Below are 16,451 nucleotides of genomic sequence, written 5' to 3'. Positions count from 1 at the left end.
GCAAAATTTTATTGAAGATCATGCTAAATAGGATTGGGGGCAAAGTTGAGGTAGAGATACCCAAGGAACAAGCAGGTTTTAGGAAAGGTAAGAGCACCAGAGATCAGATCCTTTGCCTTAGACAGATCACAGAAAAATATAAAGAATTCAGATTTCCTCTGGTTTGTTTCTTGACTACTCTAATGTGTTTCTTTGACTACTCTAAAGCTTTTAAGTGTTCAGCATGTAAAAACTGTGGGAAGTAATGAAAAGAATGGGTTTTCCTCAACACACTATCAGGTTGATAACCAACTTGTACAAGGAGCAAGAAGCCATGGTAAGAACAGATGTTGGATGGACTGATTGGCTTCAGGTTGGAAAAGGAGTTAGTCAAGGATGTTTACTTTCTCCTCACTTGTTTAGTATATATGCAAAGGACATCATGTGTGAAGCATTGAAATAAGCTCAAGACAGGAATTAGGATAGGGTAGATTGATCAGTAATCTGAAGTATGCTGCTGATACAACACTCCTTTGTAATGACAAGGAAGAACTGGGACAAATTCTTGACAATATTAACAAGAGCAGTAATAACAGAGGACTTCAACTCAATCCTAGCAAGACAAAGATTATGATTCTCAAAGTAAATACAAACAGGGAAGCTCTTGAGAAACAAGTGTACCTTAATGGAGAAAGAATTGAGGAAGTCAGCAAGTTTGAGTACCTGGGATCCATTATTAATGTGAAGAATTGCTGTTCAGAAGAATAGGAATGGCTAAAACAGCAGTCAGGCTTGTCTAAAATCTGGAAGGATGGATCTATTTCCATGGGAACAAAGTTGAGGATTTTGGATGCAGTTGTTTTTCCAACAGTGACTTGTGGATGTGAGCCCTGGAACCTAAAGAAGTCAGATGAGAAAAGGATAGCTGCTTTTGAGATGTGGTGTTATTACAGAAGGCTGTTGAGGATATCATATACTAAAAGACATACAAATGAATAGTTGTTAGAAAAGATCAGTAGAACTTTATGGCTCCTTAAGGGTATTGACAGAAGAAAGTTAAAATATTTTGGACACATTGAAAGAATAGGAGGACTTCTCAGAACAATAATAGAAAGTAAAGTTCCTGGAAAAAAGAGGAAGGGGTAGACTGTCAATAAGATAGATGGTGTGTGTGTGTGTGTGTGTGTGTGTGTGTGTGTGTGTGTGTGTGTGTGTGTGTGTGTGTGTGTGTGTGTGTGTGTGTGTGGAGTAACTGATCTTCAGAGAGTTGAAGCCTCCAGAAAAGCATACAACAGGACTATTGACGAGGCCTGGTGTGGCACATCACTGAGCATCGTAGTGACCTTAAAGCATCTATGGATGCCCAGTGAACATACAGATAATGAGAAGGGCCATAAGGAGCAGGTTTTTTTGCATGAAAAGTGTTTGGTGAATGGAATGCATTGCATAACATTATGGTGAATGCAAATATATTGAATGCGTTTAAAGATTTGATGGGCTTTGTGTGTGACAGTGTGCATGCCTTCTGCAATGAGTCTTTTGACTCCATGAAGGTCTGTTGTTAATAATAATAATAATGTCTACTGCTTCATTCTCTCGATGCAACATGCACTTCTGACATTCACTTTCCTAACATTTTCAGTACTCTCTCTCTCTCACCACTCTTGCTTTTGAACCAAAGTCCATTTAGATTTAATGAGTACATTTTGCAGATATTGCACTGCACTCTTTCAAGTTGAATTCCTTGAACAATGATGCTTTGGGCTCCATTGTTCTATTTTGTATCAGTGCCATGTACCACACTTTGTAACTTACCATACATAATAACTTATATTTAAGGACAAAATAATACCACTACTTCTAATATACAGTTTCTAACTAATATTGCTAGTTTTTTTAAAACAAACCAGTTAACTGCTGAAAACGTTACTGTAGTTAGCAGTTCTGTGGGAAGTTTTTGGTATTGAGACCACATTATTATGTAAATAAAGAGTTTAATAAAAATAAGCAATTAAAACTCAACAAGTTTTGTAACTCATAAGACTTACATCATCAGGGGGTACTGGTGCATAAAAGTTTTACACAACAAAAGCCTATTAACAATTAATTATTCATATTAGATTATTAGATGTTTTTGATAACTTCACGACAGTAACATATTGCAGCAAAAGTGATGTCCTGATTTAACATGAGAATTGTTATAATTAATATTTATAATTAACTCTTAGAAAGAAAGGTTATTATTATTATTGTTGTTGTTGGCCTAGTAGTTAACGTATTCGCTCTCTAGCCAAAAGGCTGTGGGTTCAAATCCTGCCATGGGCATGGATGTTTGTGATTGTCCATGAAAATACTAGTGGTAGTGGGCAGTAGATAGCGATGGTGTAGTTGGAGGATTGAGTGGTGGAGGCAGAGAGTTGTGGAGTGGGTACCCTCCCTCGACGAGTCTTTGAACTTCCTGGAGGTGTCATGTAATAATAATAATAATAATAACATATAATTGATAAACCAGAATACAAATGGTAAATTCGTTACTGTATGTGTGTTGGAACGAACATTGCAAGTTGTTGCTATCATGTTCTGTTGTATCATGCATGCTATATCCTAGGTCCATAGCAGCTAAATTTTTGGTGAAAGCAGACCATACTTGATGTAAAATTAAGCCTTGATTTTTAATGCATTAGTTTCGAAATTTTCCATAAACAGGTTGGCTAAGGCAATGTTCCTTACAAATTAACAGTTACGATCAATATATGACATTTTTGTTTGTTGCCAAAGTACTTGATGGGCAGTAGTGTTTGTGTGGAATTCCAGTCCTGATTTATGCTGTCTTCTTTTTTCAACATCTTTTATGTATTCAGACATGCAGATCTCTCCCGACAAAACCATTAAGAATGAGGTTCTGTTTGAGGTAGTGCAGTTCTTCATTCCTTTTAATTGCTGTGCTGTGATATATTGTATGGCCTGTCTCATAAAGTTTTAATTATACCTATCTTTTGCAATGGATGGTAGTGTTTTCAGTATATGGAAAAGGATAATCTTTTTTTCCCTCTTCGTTTAATTCGACAATGATATCAAGGAATCGTAATTTTTTGTGTTGTTCTAGTTCAAGAGCAAATTTTATATTGGAATGCAACTTGCTCAGATAAAGTAATCATCATCATTCAGATGATGATGTTCCTGATCAAATGACAAAAATATCATTGACATAATGTAACCAAATTTTTGCTTTCTTCTGATAGTTTTTTAATGCATTCGTTTTAAAATTTTCCATAAACAGGTTGGCTAAGGCAATGTTCCAGCACTCATACAGTAACCAATCTACCATTTATATTCTATTTTATCAATTATATGTTTCAGTTGTGAAGTTATCAAAAACATCTGATGTGTGTACTTAATTGTTTAGAGGCTGTTATCATGTAAGACCTTTATGTAACAGTATCCCTGATGATTTAAGTCTTACGACTTACAAAACTTGTTAGGTTTTAGTTGCTTATTTTTATTAAACTCTTTATTTACATAATAATGTGGTCTCTGTACCGAAAACTTCCTACAACACAGGTTAACTGTTGAGAGGACTCTAAACTCAGGTGATGCCATCTATTAGCTGTAAACATGAATATAATTTAAACAAGAATATTGTCCAACACTGTTCCCACCCCTATCATACCCAAATGGCTCCATTGCATCATCACCTACAGAAAAGGCCAATCTCCTGGCCTTACACTTTTCTTCCAAGGCATGCATAATTGACAATGCCAAATGTCCCACAACCATTCCAGATGCCCAACATACAATGCCCACTATATCCTTTTGCCAGAAAGAGATCAGTAAAATACTGTCTAAATTAGACACAAAAAAGTCTGTTCCTGATGGCATTCCTCCAATTGTCCTGAAAGTTTATGTATCAGAACTGACCCCTGTCCTATGTTACCTATATATATATATATATATTGTCTTACTCCACTGGTATCTATCCCAATGAGTTTGGAAATTGGCCTATATTCTTCAACCCATTCCCAAGAAGGGCGACATGTCATTGCCGTCCAACTACTGCCCCATCTCGCTCATCTCAGTCCTGTTCAAAGTACAGTAAACTTCGATTTAACAGACTAATAGGGGCTAAGAGGGTGTCCGTTAAATCGCAAATTTTTTAACATAAAAATATCTGTAGCATTATACTGCAATTTTATCAATATTAGCACCGTAATAACAAAAAAATTGTTTTACATACACTTTTAGATAAGTTAATTTCGATATTGAGGCGCTTGGTTTAGGTAATCCTGCTTTGAAAAAAAAACTATCAAGTTTTTTTTGAACTTTTGAATTCTGCTGTTTTTTTATAATTAACTCCCTAAAATTACAAAAATGTGTGTAATAAAACTGCCGCAGAAAGTCATGCCACGCGACAAAAGAACCAATTACAGTGTGATTGGTGTGATCACATCCTAATCATTTGCCAAACATGTTTTATGAGCGGTGACTCATTTATGTCCTCTGAATTACTTGTTTTTCCAAGTGATGGCCTATTTGCCAAAATTTGTTAAAATAACAGGAAATTAATAACAAAAAATAACCTGTTAATTTAATTATAAGCAAAAAATCAATTTTTAAAAAAGTCATCAATTCCCAACTCCTATACTACCTTGAAGCTACCCATCTAATAAATGACTGCCAGTATGGATTCCGTCGCTGCCGAACAACAGGAGATCTGCTCACGTATGTCACCCATCTCTGGACAAATGCCATGGAAAAGTTTGGCAAATCTCAAATGGTTGCATTTGATATCTCCAAGACATTTGACCGGGTCTGGCACAAGGGCTTACTAAGTAAGTTGCCATCGTTTGGTTTGTCTCAAGACTTCTGTAGTTGTACTGCCAGCTTTCTATCTGGATTCACACGATGTGTGGTGGTGGATGGTTCCTTATCCTCCCACCATTCAACTAATGCCGGGGTTCCGCAAGGTTCTGTCTTCTCACCAACCCTCTTCCTGCACTATATATATATATATATATATATATCATTGACCTACTTCAGATTACCTCCAACATAATGCACAGTTTTGCAGATGACAGCACATTGCACTCCTGCCTTTCTTATGATAAACCTTACTCCACACAACTCACCTCAACCTACAGAACATCAACCACAACTGCCCTCAATTCTGATCTCCAAGCCATCCTCCAATGGGGTTTAGATAACCTAGTCAATTTCAGTGCTAATAAGACCCAGTACTGTCTTATTTCTCATAAAAATAACCATTTTCTCCCAGTATTATTTTTGACAACACCCAAATTTCCAGACAGTTTGAGATTTCCCTTCTTGGAATTACTCTGACATCAAGCCTCTCTTGGCATAAACACAAAATAACCATTGCATCCTCAGCCTCTAAAAAACTAGGATTTCTCTTTTGCTCAAGACGTTACTTCACCCCTGAACAACTGGTAACCTTATACAAATCTGCCCAACCATCGAGTACTGCTCTCTTATCAGGTGGATCCCCCAAAGCTCCCTCAAAATGCTCAACTCAATACAGAGGAGATCAATCAGACTTATTAATGACCCATCTCTTACCAACTCACTCTCCCCACTTTCGCACAGACGATTGGTCACCGCACTATGTGTATTCTACAAATACAGTCATCAATCGACTTATGTCCATTCGAGTTACGTCCTTTTTGAAGATACATCCGTGATCCCATAAGGGAATAAATAACATTTTCGGCTATACTTTTGAACAAGACGCAAGCGAGCATAGGGTAAAGCATGCATAGTGGCAACAGTGCTTTCACCTGTAACCTCCCTGGGCAGTCTGCACGTGTCTTCAACAGTTCCTATGTTGTATTATGATCTTTTTCTTGACCACTAGTATTAATAAATTAAAGACTTAATTCTGTATGTTAGTCAAGTAAATAATAGTTTAATATCCGACGTTTCACTGACTAATATCTGTCAGCATTTTCAAAGGATACACTGGTAAGCAATAGAAAGTAACAAAAACTAGGAAACTAACTGACAATTCTAAAAATTATAATTTTTAGAATTGTCGGTTAGTTTCCTAGTTTTTGTTACTTTCTATTGCTTACCAGTGTATCCTTTGAAAATGCTGACAGATATTAGTCAGTGAAACGTCGGATATTAAACTATTATTTACTTGACTAACATACAGAATTAAGTCTTTAATTTATTAGTTCCTATGTTGATTTTGTGTTTGAGAAATGGATTATTTGGATATTTATTGTTAGTTATTTCGTGATGTTTTGTGCAATATGGCCACTGCAATCACAATCAAAAAACCTAGTGAAGAATCACAGAAAAAGAGGTGAGCAATTGATCTTGAAACTTCCGATGCTCTCATTCTATAGTGACTACCACTTTGAAAAATAAGGATAAAATCGTAGAGGCTGTGAAAGGATCTGCTTCCATTAAATCGATGATAGTGATGAAGCAACGACAAGATCCCATCGGTAATATGGAAAAGCTACTTGCATCATGGATAGAGAACCTGAACCAAAAGAGTATATCCCTTAGCAGGGGTATGCTCATATTACGATAACCACATTTGGGTAATGTGGCTGGATATAAACTGAAACTATTTGTAATGTGGCACAGTGAGAATCCAGAAATCTTCAGAAACATTAGGAAGCATACTCCCAATTCATTTTGGGAGCAATAAGAAATCGTGGATGACTCAAAATTGAGAATGCCTTAATCAACTGTTATGCGAGTGAAATAAAAAGCTATTGTGTGAAAGAAAATGTAGAATTTAATATTTTATTCTAGATAATGCTCCAGGTCATCCATGCTATACATCTTATAGTGGTGATCTTCACCAAGTTCAAGGTCATGTTTCTTCCTCCAAACACTACTTCATTGATCCAACCGATGGATCAGGGAATTCTTGCAGTGTTTAAGGCTTATTATCTATGGAGAACTTTTTCACATGCACCATTTCACACACACCAGTTGCAGAACCATTTCTGCTACTGAAGGAAATGACCAGACTCTCATGCAATTCTGGAAAGCATTCAATATTTATCATGCTATTAAAAATATTGCTGTGGCTTGGGACAAAGTGACCTCTCAATGTAAGTGGCATATGGAAAAAGACATTTGTAATAGTGGGTCTAGCAAACAATCTGAATCTCAAAGTGAATGATGAGGACATAATTCAACTCGTTGAAAGTTCCCCTGAAGAGTAGATTGGTCGAACTAGATGAACAACTGTTGCAGAAGATGAAAAACGAGAAAAGGAAGAGGAAAAAGAGAAACAGGAAGAGGTAGTTAAACAATTTGCTGTGAAGGGTCTTGCAGAAGTGTTCTCTGCAGTTAGCGATGTCCTCAAAATGGCTGAAGACATGGACCCCCAATGTTGAACGCTACTTAATAATAGAAACGAAAGTACATGATGCGTTTGCTTGTTATGAACAAATTTATGAGGAAAAGAAGAAGAAGAAGCAAAGCACACTGGACATTTTCATCAAAAAAACAAAGGCTACCCCAGAAGAGCTGCAGTCTGGTCCTTCCAATAGGGAAGGTAATGTTGATGTGATTGTACAGGAAGATTTGGGTGATTGTTCTCCTGTTTTACAGTGGCAGTAACACACAGTACAGTTTTATAATAAGGTTTAAAAATTAAAATTACATTATACTTATTACTGTTAAGTCCCTAACCCCTATAACTCTGTTGATTTAATGTATCGACTTATGTCCGATTCGACTTATGTCCTGCCTGCTGGAACGGAACCTGGATGTAAGACGAGGGATGACTGTATTTCCATGGAAAATGTTTATCTGAAATAGCATGAATAATTCCCCACTTAGTACTAAGCTCATTGGAACATGTGCAGCTGCTGCTCAACATCCCTTCACAGTGCACCTTGAAACCCACTAAACAAGTTTCTTTTCTTCCTCCTACATCCCTGCAACTACTGTGCTGTGAGCAATCTTCCCCTTGTCTTATTGTGTTTCCCCAGGGAATATGATATACAGTCATTCAAATCAAATGTGAACAAGTACCTTCTCTCCCAGCCCACCCATACACACTAATGTACTATAGGTTGATCAACCAACATCTTGTGTATGGGCTCAACATAAAAAAAAAATATATATATATATAATTTGTCTGATATAATTAACTTCAGACCTGAAACTCTTCTTGATTTTAAAGATAATTTGGTTTCAAAATATTATAATACAGGAACCTCCATGGAGTCTGACGACTTGCTGAAATAATGTATTCCCAACACTCTTGCTGACTACACCATTACTCAACTTCCAGGGACAAACACTTTTTCTACCCCTTCCCCATTAGTTATGTACTGAAAAAGTTCTTGATCCTACAAAAAGCTTTTTAATAACTTATGTAACCCTCTTTTTGGCTTTCAACCAACTTCTGTAATCCACAAACCTGCAATATTTTTTCATAGTTATATTCCACAGCACATTTAGCCACTTTCCTCTGAATCCTCTCCACTATTTCCTCATCCCAAGAATCATGTACTTGTTTGTAGTACATTCCAAAGTGTTCTCCACCAGGACCATTATCTGGTAATTCCACAAGCCATGTTTGAGATCTGGAGGTGAAGAGATATCTCAATATTTAGGAATATACATGTTATTTCTGATTTTCTTTATTTCTATGGAGGGGTGATGTAGGAAAGAAGAGGTTAACCATGGAAGAGGAGTAGATTGTAAGGTACCAGAGATTGTTTTCATTGTTATGGTAGGCTGTGTGTCCACAAGAGTTGTGTGATTACTTTGGCTCCAAACTGGTGAACAATACTCCTCAACAGGGAAGGCTAGAACCCGGGCTGCTGTTCTAAGAGTCGAGGCATTGCAACCTGAAGTTATGCCTTTCATCTTGTTTATGATATTGTTCCTAGCAGATATTTTTAACTTAGTTTTTTCCAAATGTTTTCAATAAATTAGACCTTGGTCAAGTGTGACACCAGAGTAACGAGGGTTACTTTCATGGATTAGAGTCCTGTTACAGAAGTTTATTTTTAGTTTTCTGTGAGCCTTGTGGTTATTTAAATGGAAAGCAGAGACAACAATTTTGCTGGGATTAGGAGATGGGTTTTGAGAGCTGTTCAAACAATGAGCAGATTTTTGCTCATTGTTTCCTCAAGGTCTTCGAAGATACTGTCTTGGACATAGATGAACTTTCAACTAGTGTGGAGGAAGATCACTTATGTGCAGGTTGAATAAAGCTGGGGTGAGGACAGATCTTTGTGGCAATTCATCCTGTAAGATAAATGTTTTGTTTTTTTTGTGAATTCAGATGAACCTTTATTTTCCTATTGGAGAACATTTGTTCTAGTAATTTTAGAGCTCTTTTGGCAGTTAATTATTTTAGTTGCTTTATACAGTAACTTTTCTTCCATATGGTATCATAAGCTGATGTTAGGTCTATAAAGGCAGTACCTGTTTTTAAACTCTTTTGATATCCAGTTCTATATTGGTTGTGAGAACTAGGAACTGGTCACAGCAGCTCATGCCAGGCCTAAACCCAACATGTTCACTGGGTAAAATGGTTTCTATTTTTGGAGAAATTCTAGAGAGGATATTCCTTTCAAAAAGTTTTAAGGAGTGCAGAATAATGTTATAGGGCAGTAGTTATTAGGATCATCAATTGGCTTATTGAGTTTTGGCAGGGCTATTATCTTTGAGTCATGCCAAAGTTTTGAGAGCTGTTCATTGTATATTATTGAGGAGAAGAAATTAGATAACCAGGATTTGGCTATTGGGCCAAGATGAGTAAGAAAGTATGGAAGGATGCCATCAACTCTAGAAGCTTTACCTGTATTAATTGTTTTGAGTGCTGCATCAATTTCATCTAGTTACTGGATTGTAGTTTGCTGTAGATGTAGGACATGATAAGAAAACTTTTTTATAAAGATGATGGATTTCTTTTTTGGTGGCTGTGGGAGTTTTGGGTTTAGCTTTTTGCTAAGATGTTTTCAATACTTTTAGGGTTTACTTTTCCTTTAGTCCTGTTTATAGTGCTGGTGCTTTCCAGTGAACAGGACAGTGACCAAGTCTTGTGACTTGATCCAGCATGAAGAAATGAACAACCTCAACTTTACTCTGGTAAAGTTGAGGTTGTTCATTTCTTCATGCCGGTGAGCTATCCTCGTCCAAGGACCTTAAGAAGGCAGAAGCAGTGTCTGGATGTTTGGTTGTTCATACGCTGCCAAAAGAATACTACTTTCAATTGACCAGCACGGTGTATAGATTTTTCTAAATCCTCTTGGGATGTGTTTCTTGCCAGATGCTATGAGAAGTTTAGAATCTTTCATAGTCATCAATTAGGAAGTTGCTACTTCCTAGCCGCCTCTGGCTAGGAAGTAGCAACTTCTGACTAATACCTCACCTTCAGGATCCAAATTCCAACTATAATATACTGGACACTACAAGAAATGAACACATTTCTTGGGTAATGGTTACCAGTTGAATATGACAAATCATAAGATTATGCACTTTGTGATTAAATATAATATTACAAACTGTATTACAGTGCCAGAACTGGACTGCAGAAAATGGATGAGGCTAGGGATTTCGTGGTGATAGCAGATCACCACGAAATTTGTGCAGATTTGAGGGGGGGGGGATTTCAGAATGCATATTGCAAAAGGGACAAAAATTGCTCGAATAACACAATGATAATGGGTTAGAAATAAAACTCTCGATCAAAGACTGGGGACCACAGATATGAGAGGCCTTAGAAAGATTAGGGGACTGAACAGGTGGCAGTATCATATTAAAAATGAGGATATGAGGAAAGAATTTGATATTGTTAGCATTCAAGAATGTGTTAGCAGGGCTAATCTTAGGTGGTATGGCTAGTTAAACAGAATGGGAGAGGAAAGATTAGCTAAACAAGTGTTCTTTGCTAGAATGGTAGAAAAAAGACCTAGAGGAAGACCAAGATGTAGGTGGATTGATACAGTAAAAAGTGTCTTAGATGGCAGACATATAAGATCTGATAATATTTGAATGTTGACAGCTAACAGGCTAATTTGGAGGAAAATTGTTGATAGGAAGTTAGTAATGATGTAACTTTTTATGTAGTACTATCATAAGATCCTCTACATCCCTCAAGGGTATATGTCAGGAATTTGATGATGATGATACATTGATAAGTAGAGATAAGGAAGTCATTGTTCCTCTATATAAGATTTTAATATGACCACATTTGGACTACTTCTGCAGAGATTTGGTTATATGGCTTACATGGGAATGAGGAAGTAGTGGAAAGAATCCAAAGGATTCTGAGTGACCAAAAGGGAGACAGCCCTGTGCAATGTTTCTTTTTGAAGGGCTTACAAAATTTGTTTGATAGGTGGAAAAGAAGGGATATGACACAAAACATAATTGCATTACTTAAAGGGTTTTCTAAGGTTGATTATTAATTAATCATTTGAGTTTCTTCTTATTAATAAGAGAAAATTCTTACATGGCAGGAGTAAAAATAAGTCTCCTCTTGAAGTTGCATTAGTTTTCAAGGGTGTAAGAACTAGTCTTTTTTTGCTGAGATGAATGAATGAGTAGAATGGGTTGACACAGTATCATGAGAACTTTGCCAGTAAATTAGCTTAAGAAGGAGTATGATTAGGCTTTGTGTGAATAATACAAAGTGTGTCCAGAAAGTAGTCCACGTAGTTAGCCGAGTGGCTATGCGCTTCACAACCATATGTCTGGGAAAGAAGTGTCCTGGGTTCAATTCCTGTCGCTGACATGAGGAGCTTAGAATCTTTCTCAGACATAGCTAAGTTAGCTGGTCTTAGCATGGACTGCAGGAGGAAAAATCCTGCCTTAAGAACATAATGCTTCTACTGAGATAGGATATACCGGGAGGCATAGGGCCGACCACCTTATCCTCATATAACTGTTGTGGTTATAAGGAATAGAAACCCTTGACACCGTAAAGGTAAAAGAGGGAATGATTAAGAAAGAGAAAGAAAGAAATTCCAGAAAGTAAGGTCCATTCAAAATTTACTGCCAAAATAAGATATTGGAGAGGGACCATGCATTCATGGTAGTATAGTGATCATGAGAACTTGGTCAGTAGATGAGCTTAAGAAGGAGTATGATTAAGCTTTGTGTGAATAATACAAAGCATGTCTAGAAAGTAAGGTCCATTCAAAATTTACTGCCCAGTAAGATATCAGAGAGGAGTTGTGCATGCATAGAGCAACTCATTTGCTAGCCCATTTTACTTTCGTCGCACTATCTTTTGTTGTCTTCCACAAATACTTTATAATGAGTGCTGTGATAAAAAGTCCTGCCAGGTTCATGGTATGATATGGTTTTTTGTTTGCAGAAAACAATAGTACTGCAGAAACTTTTCGACCACCCACCCTAAGGCCCTTACCTTGTGCCCAATAACTGTCTCTTCTTTCTTCATATGAAGCAGTGACTCCCATCTCAGTACGTTGAAGAAAATGAGGAAATGAATAACAGCGTTAATCAGTGGTTGAACTCATTAGCGACACTTTTTGATGAAGGTATAAAGAAACTGGTGCTATGATACCAAAAATGTGTGGAAGTCAATGACAACTATGCAGAAAAACAAAGTATATATATGTAAGTATTTTGCCAAATAATAACTTTTTTTTCCTTCTCTAACAGTTTTTAATTCTTGACTGGTCCTTACTTTCTATACACTCCTCATAATTAGAAAGTGTAGTCCTTCCATTAGGTCTTTGGACATCACATGTACTGCCTGAATTATATTAATAATTATTAATGTTTTTGTCTTGAATATGATAAATTTGTATTATATATTGTGATCATTCTTGAGAAAACAGTGAATATATCAACAATCAAAAATCCTGCTTTCTAGTAAATTTTATTTTTAAAAAGTTCTAGGTTCACAACTGATAATAGATCATCCTTCTCCCCTCAGTATAAATTTCATGTTTATTTTGCAAAATGATTTGAACTAAGATTTTTTTCATTTCTGTTCTGGCTTGTTTGAAATTTAATGAAATCTGGTATTTAGTATTATTATTTCTTGAGTTAGACCATTTTAATGATAGAATTGCACAAAACAAAAATTAAGCTAAAGCAGCTTTAGGTCAGCATGTGATAATAAAGTGCTTCATATAAGAGTAGTATTGTAATTTCTGTTTTTTTTTATTTGTTGTTGTTTTCTTTCTTTCTGTTTTTTAGAAGACTGTTTTGAAAATACAAATAAAATGTATTGTGTGTTGAAAGGACAAAATCGTTTTTTTTTTTTTTTTTTTTTTTTGAAATTTCATGCACTAAGATAAGACATTTGAATATATAACTGGTTCTACGAATTGTATTTTAATAGGTTTCTTTAGAATATCTTTATGCAGCAGCAGGATTGTTAGATGAAGGAGAGGATCGTGATGGATCCATATCATCTGGTTCCAGTCCTTTGTCCACAACTTTAGGAGGTGCTGCTAGTTTTCACCAAAGGGAACAAAGTTTAGCAGCAGCAGGACTTGACATACATTCATGCCTGCACTTCTTATTGGATCTATACAGTCAGTGGCTTTCTCCCCAAGCATGTCCCAAAACACCACTGACCTTACTTACTGAAGTGGCTAGATCTGTAAGTATTAACTGCAAAACTATACTCATTACAGTCAGAAAAGTACACACTACAAATCCTGTTTGTATGCTGTCAAAATTTCTAAACAGAAAGTCAGGCTTAGAGTTACACACACTAAGGAATAGACAGTTATGAATTAAGGGAAATAGCTTGTAAAATTATTTATATTATTTCATCATTTTATGTAGATAACATACACTACAATCTACAATCCACTTTTTTTCAATATAAGTGGGAATAAGGGTGAGAAGTTTCTGGCATTGGTTAGAAAAAAGAAAAGAGAGAAAAAGGAGATTAGCCCATGATTAGTACAAAGCACAGGCAAGAAGGATAACCTGTGCCTTGTACTTGTGCAAGGAAGGGAGACCAAAGTCAATTATTATTATTGTTGTTGTTCCACCCTCCCACGATGAGTCTGCCGACTCATCTTGGGAGGTTCATTCAACTGACAACATATTTATCATACCGAATCATAAAATCCTTGACACTCCTTGAATTAACAACACATTCTGGTAATGCATTCCATTCACTGACAATTCTCCATGTAAAAAATCTACTTCTCACACCCCTCTTCACCACACTCTTACATAACTTCCAGGGATGACCTCTGGTTTTCCCCTCTCACCATCTACTCTTTTTATAATCTCATCTGGATTAATTTGATGAAATTCTCTCATTAACTTGAATGTCTCTTTCATATCACTTCTTTTCCTCCTATCCACTAAACTCTACAATCCACTTTTTTTTTTCAATATCTCTTCATAGCCAGCAGTCCAAAGTCCTGATATTGTCTTAGTCACTTACCTCTGGGCCCTCTCCAATGTCTCCATATTGTGCTGAGATCTGGACACCTGGTATTTAGTGCTTTATACAGGGGCACAACCACTTCTCTACATGATAGAGTACTTCTTATCATAGCAGCACTATGATGTGCAGACTTTGAAACACTACCAATATGCCCTCTAAACTTCAGTCTGCTATCAACCATCACTCTCTAATCTCATCCACTTCCCTCAGTACAGCACCATTGATATAGTACACAGCCTTATACTTTTGCACCCCAAAATGCAGCACTTTTACTTTATTAACATTAAAACTGTAACTCCACTCATTTGTCCAAGCTAAAAGTCTATTCATATCTTTCTATTGAGAATTAGCAATAGCACTATTCGTGGTAATTCTACCTAACTTTACCTCATCAGCAAACATTTGAAGATGCCCAATCAATCCACATGAAATATCATTAACAAATAAGTTAAACTAATGATATCCAAGAACAGAATCCTGAAGCATGCCACTGGTCACCTTCCTTTTCTGAGACATGGCTTCATCATACACAACCTGCTGGTATCATTCAGAGAGTAAATCTTCGATTCATCTAACCAATACAGTATTTATTTCTATCCCCCTGCAGCTTGTACCAAATTATCGTGTGGTAATCTACCAAATGCTTTTGCAACGTCCAAGAATATCACTGTATATGATTAACCCTTATCTAACACACCCGCTACCCTTTCATAAAATGCAAGTAAATTGCTAAAACAAGACCCGCCCTATACAAATCCAGCTGACCATTATAAAGAATGCTGTGTCCATTAACTCAATCCTGTATTCTATTCCTAACCAATCTCTCCAACACCTTGACCACAACTGCAGTTATACAGACTGGTCCATAATCGGAAACTTCTGTCCTAGAACCATGTTTGTGGTGTGGTACTATTTTGCCTTCTTTCCACTTCTGAGGAACCCTACCCACTGCAAGACTTTCATTAAATAACCTTATCAAGAGCATAGCCAACTGTGGTGCACATTCCTTAAGAAGAATACATGGTGATATGTCATCTATTCCTCCAGATTTAGTAACGTCTAATCCAACCAACACCTGATATACCTTCGCTTCTTTCACTTCCAATTCTCCTAATACTTGCCTCCCTTCCATATATATATTGCACTACATTATTTACACCAGTATGATATATGCTGATAAATTGCTTGTTCAATAATTCTACTATATCCTTTGCAACAGTTATTCTGCTGATCCACCAGTGTCAAACTGGTGTAATTATGCTTTCTCTTTCTTGTCATATAGCAGAAAAATTCCCTTGATTTAACCTTGGCCCGACCAACCCATCTCTTCTCATACTGCACCTTTTCTTTCATTACCATGCTCATCACCTTTCAAGCCTGTACCTTATACTCTTCATGGATCCAATCACCACCAAATGCTTTGTACTTTCTTCATAGCCTTTTCTTTCCCAACACAGCTTGATTTATTTCATTGTTCATCCATTTCTACTCTATTTACTTGCTTAACCCTTGGTATGCAGTTATACATTGCTTTTGTCAGATACTGCCTTGTGAGTTTCCACACATTGTCAAACATCTTACCTGCTTTGTACTTCAACATATATCCATTTTTGGTAGTAACCTTTTCTTGTTTCATCACTTCCCAAACAAGTACCTTATGATCACTCTCTCACCAACCAGTGGTAGTGTCAACACCTCATTAACAATTACTTCTTGTGAAGTTATCACCAAATCCAAGACATTAAAGCCTCTGGTTGCTTCAGTCACATGCTGCTTAAGATATTTATCTCTGAGAAATTCAACAAACTCACTCTCCTTGTTCCTATACACTATCTCCTCTTTCCATTCTATATTCCTGCAATTAAAGTCTCCCATCAGAATCACCTTCTTTTTACATGCCCAACTAATTATTATTATTCAGGCCTCCATGGAGTCAAAAGACTCATCGAGGGAGGTCCCCCCTAGGAAACACAAAGTTATCATACCACTTCTTAAACGCATTGACTGTTCTCGCTCTCACCACACTATCAGGCAATGCATTCCATGGTTCAACCATCCTCCATGCAAAGAAACCACTCCT

At 36.7% G+C, this 16,451-nt stretch overlaps 1 protein-coding gene across 1 annotated transcript in view; it reads left to right on the top strand.

The window, feature by feature from the left end:
* htt (huntingtin) overlaps positions 1-16,451 on the top strand; it is a 1,164,033-nt gene that overhangs the window by 935,765 nt on the left and 211,817 nt on the right. The window contains exon 48 of the mRNA XM_090393484.1: positions 13,301-13,564. Coding sequence (XP_090249610.1) covers positions 13,301-13,564 — 264 coding nt within the window. The remainder of the gene's footprint in view (positions 1-13,300; positions 13,565-16,451) is intronic.

The sequence above is a fragment of the Typopeltis vanoorti genome, chromosome 5 (genome assembly GCF_054136105.1).
Source record: "Typopeltis vanoorti isolate ZY-2024b chromosome 5, IOZ_Tvanoo_1.0, whole genome shotgun sequence".
Classification (NCBI taxonomy): domain Eukaryota; kingdom Metazoa; phylum Arthropoda; class Arachnida; order Uropygi; family Thelyphonidae; genus Typopeltis; species Typopeltis vanoorti.
This window is presented reverse-complemented; position numbering and strand designations above follow the sequence as displayed.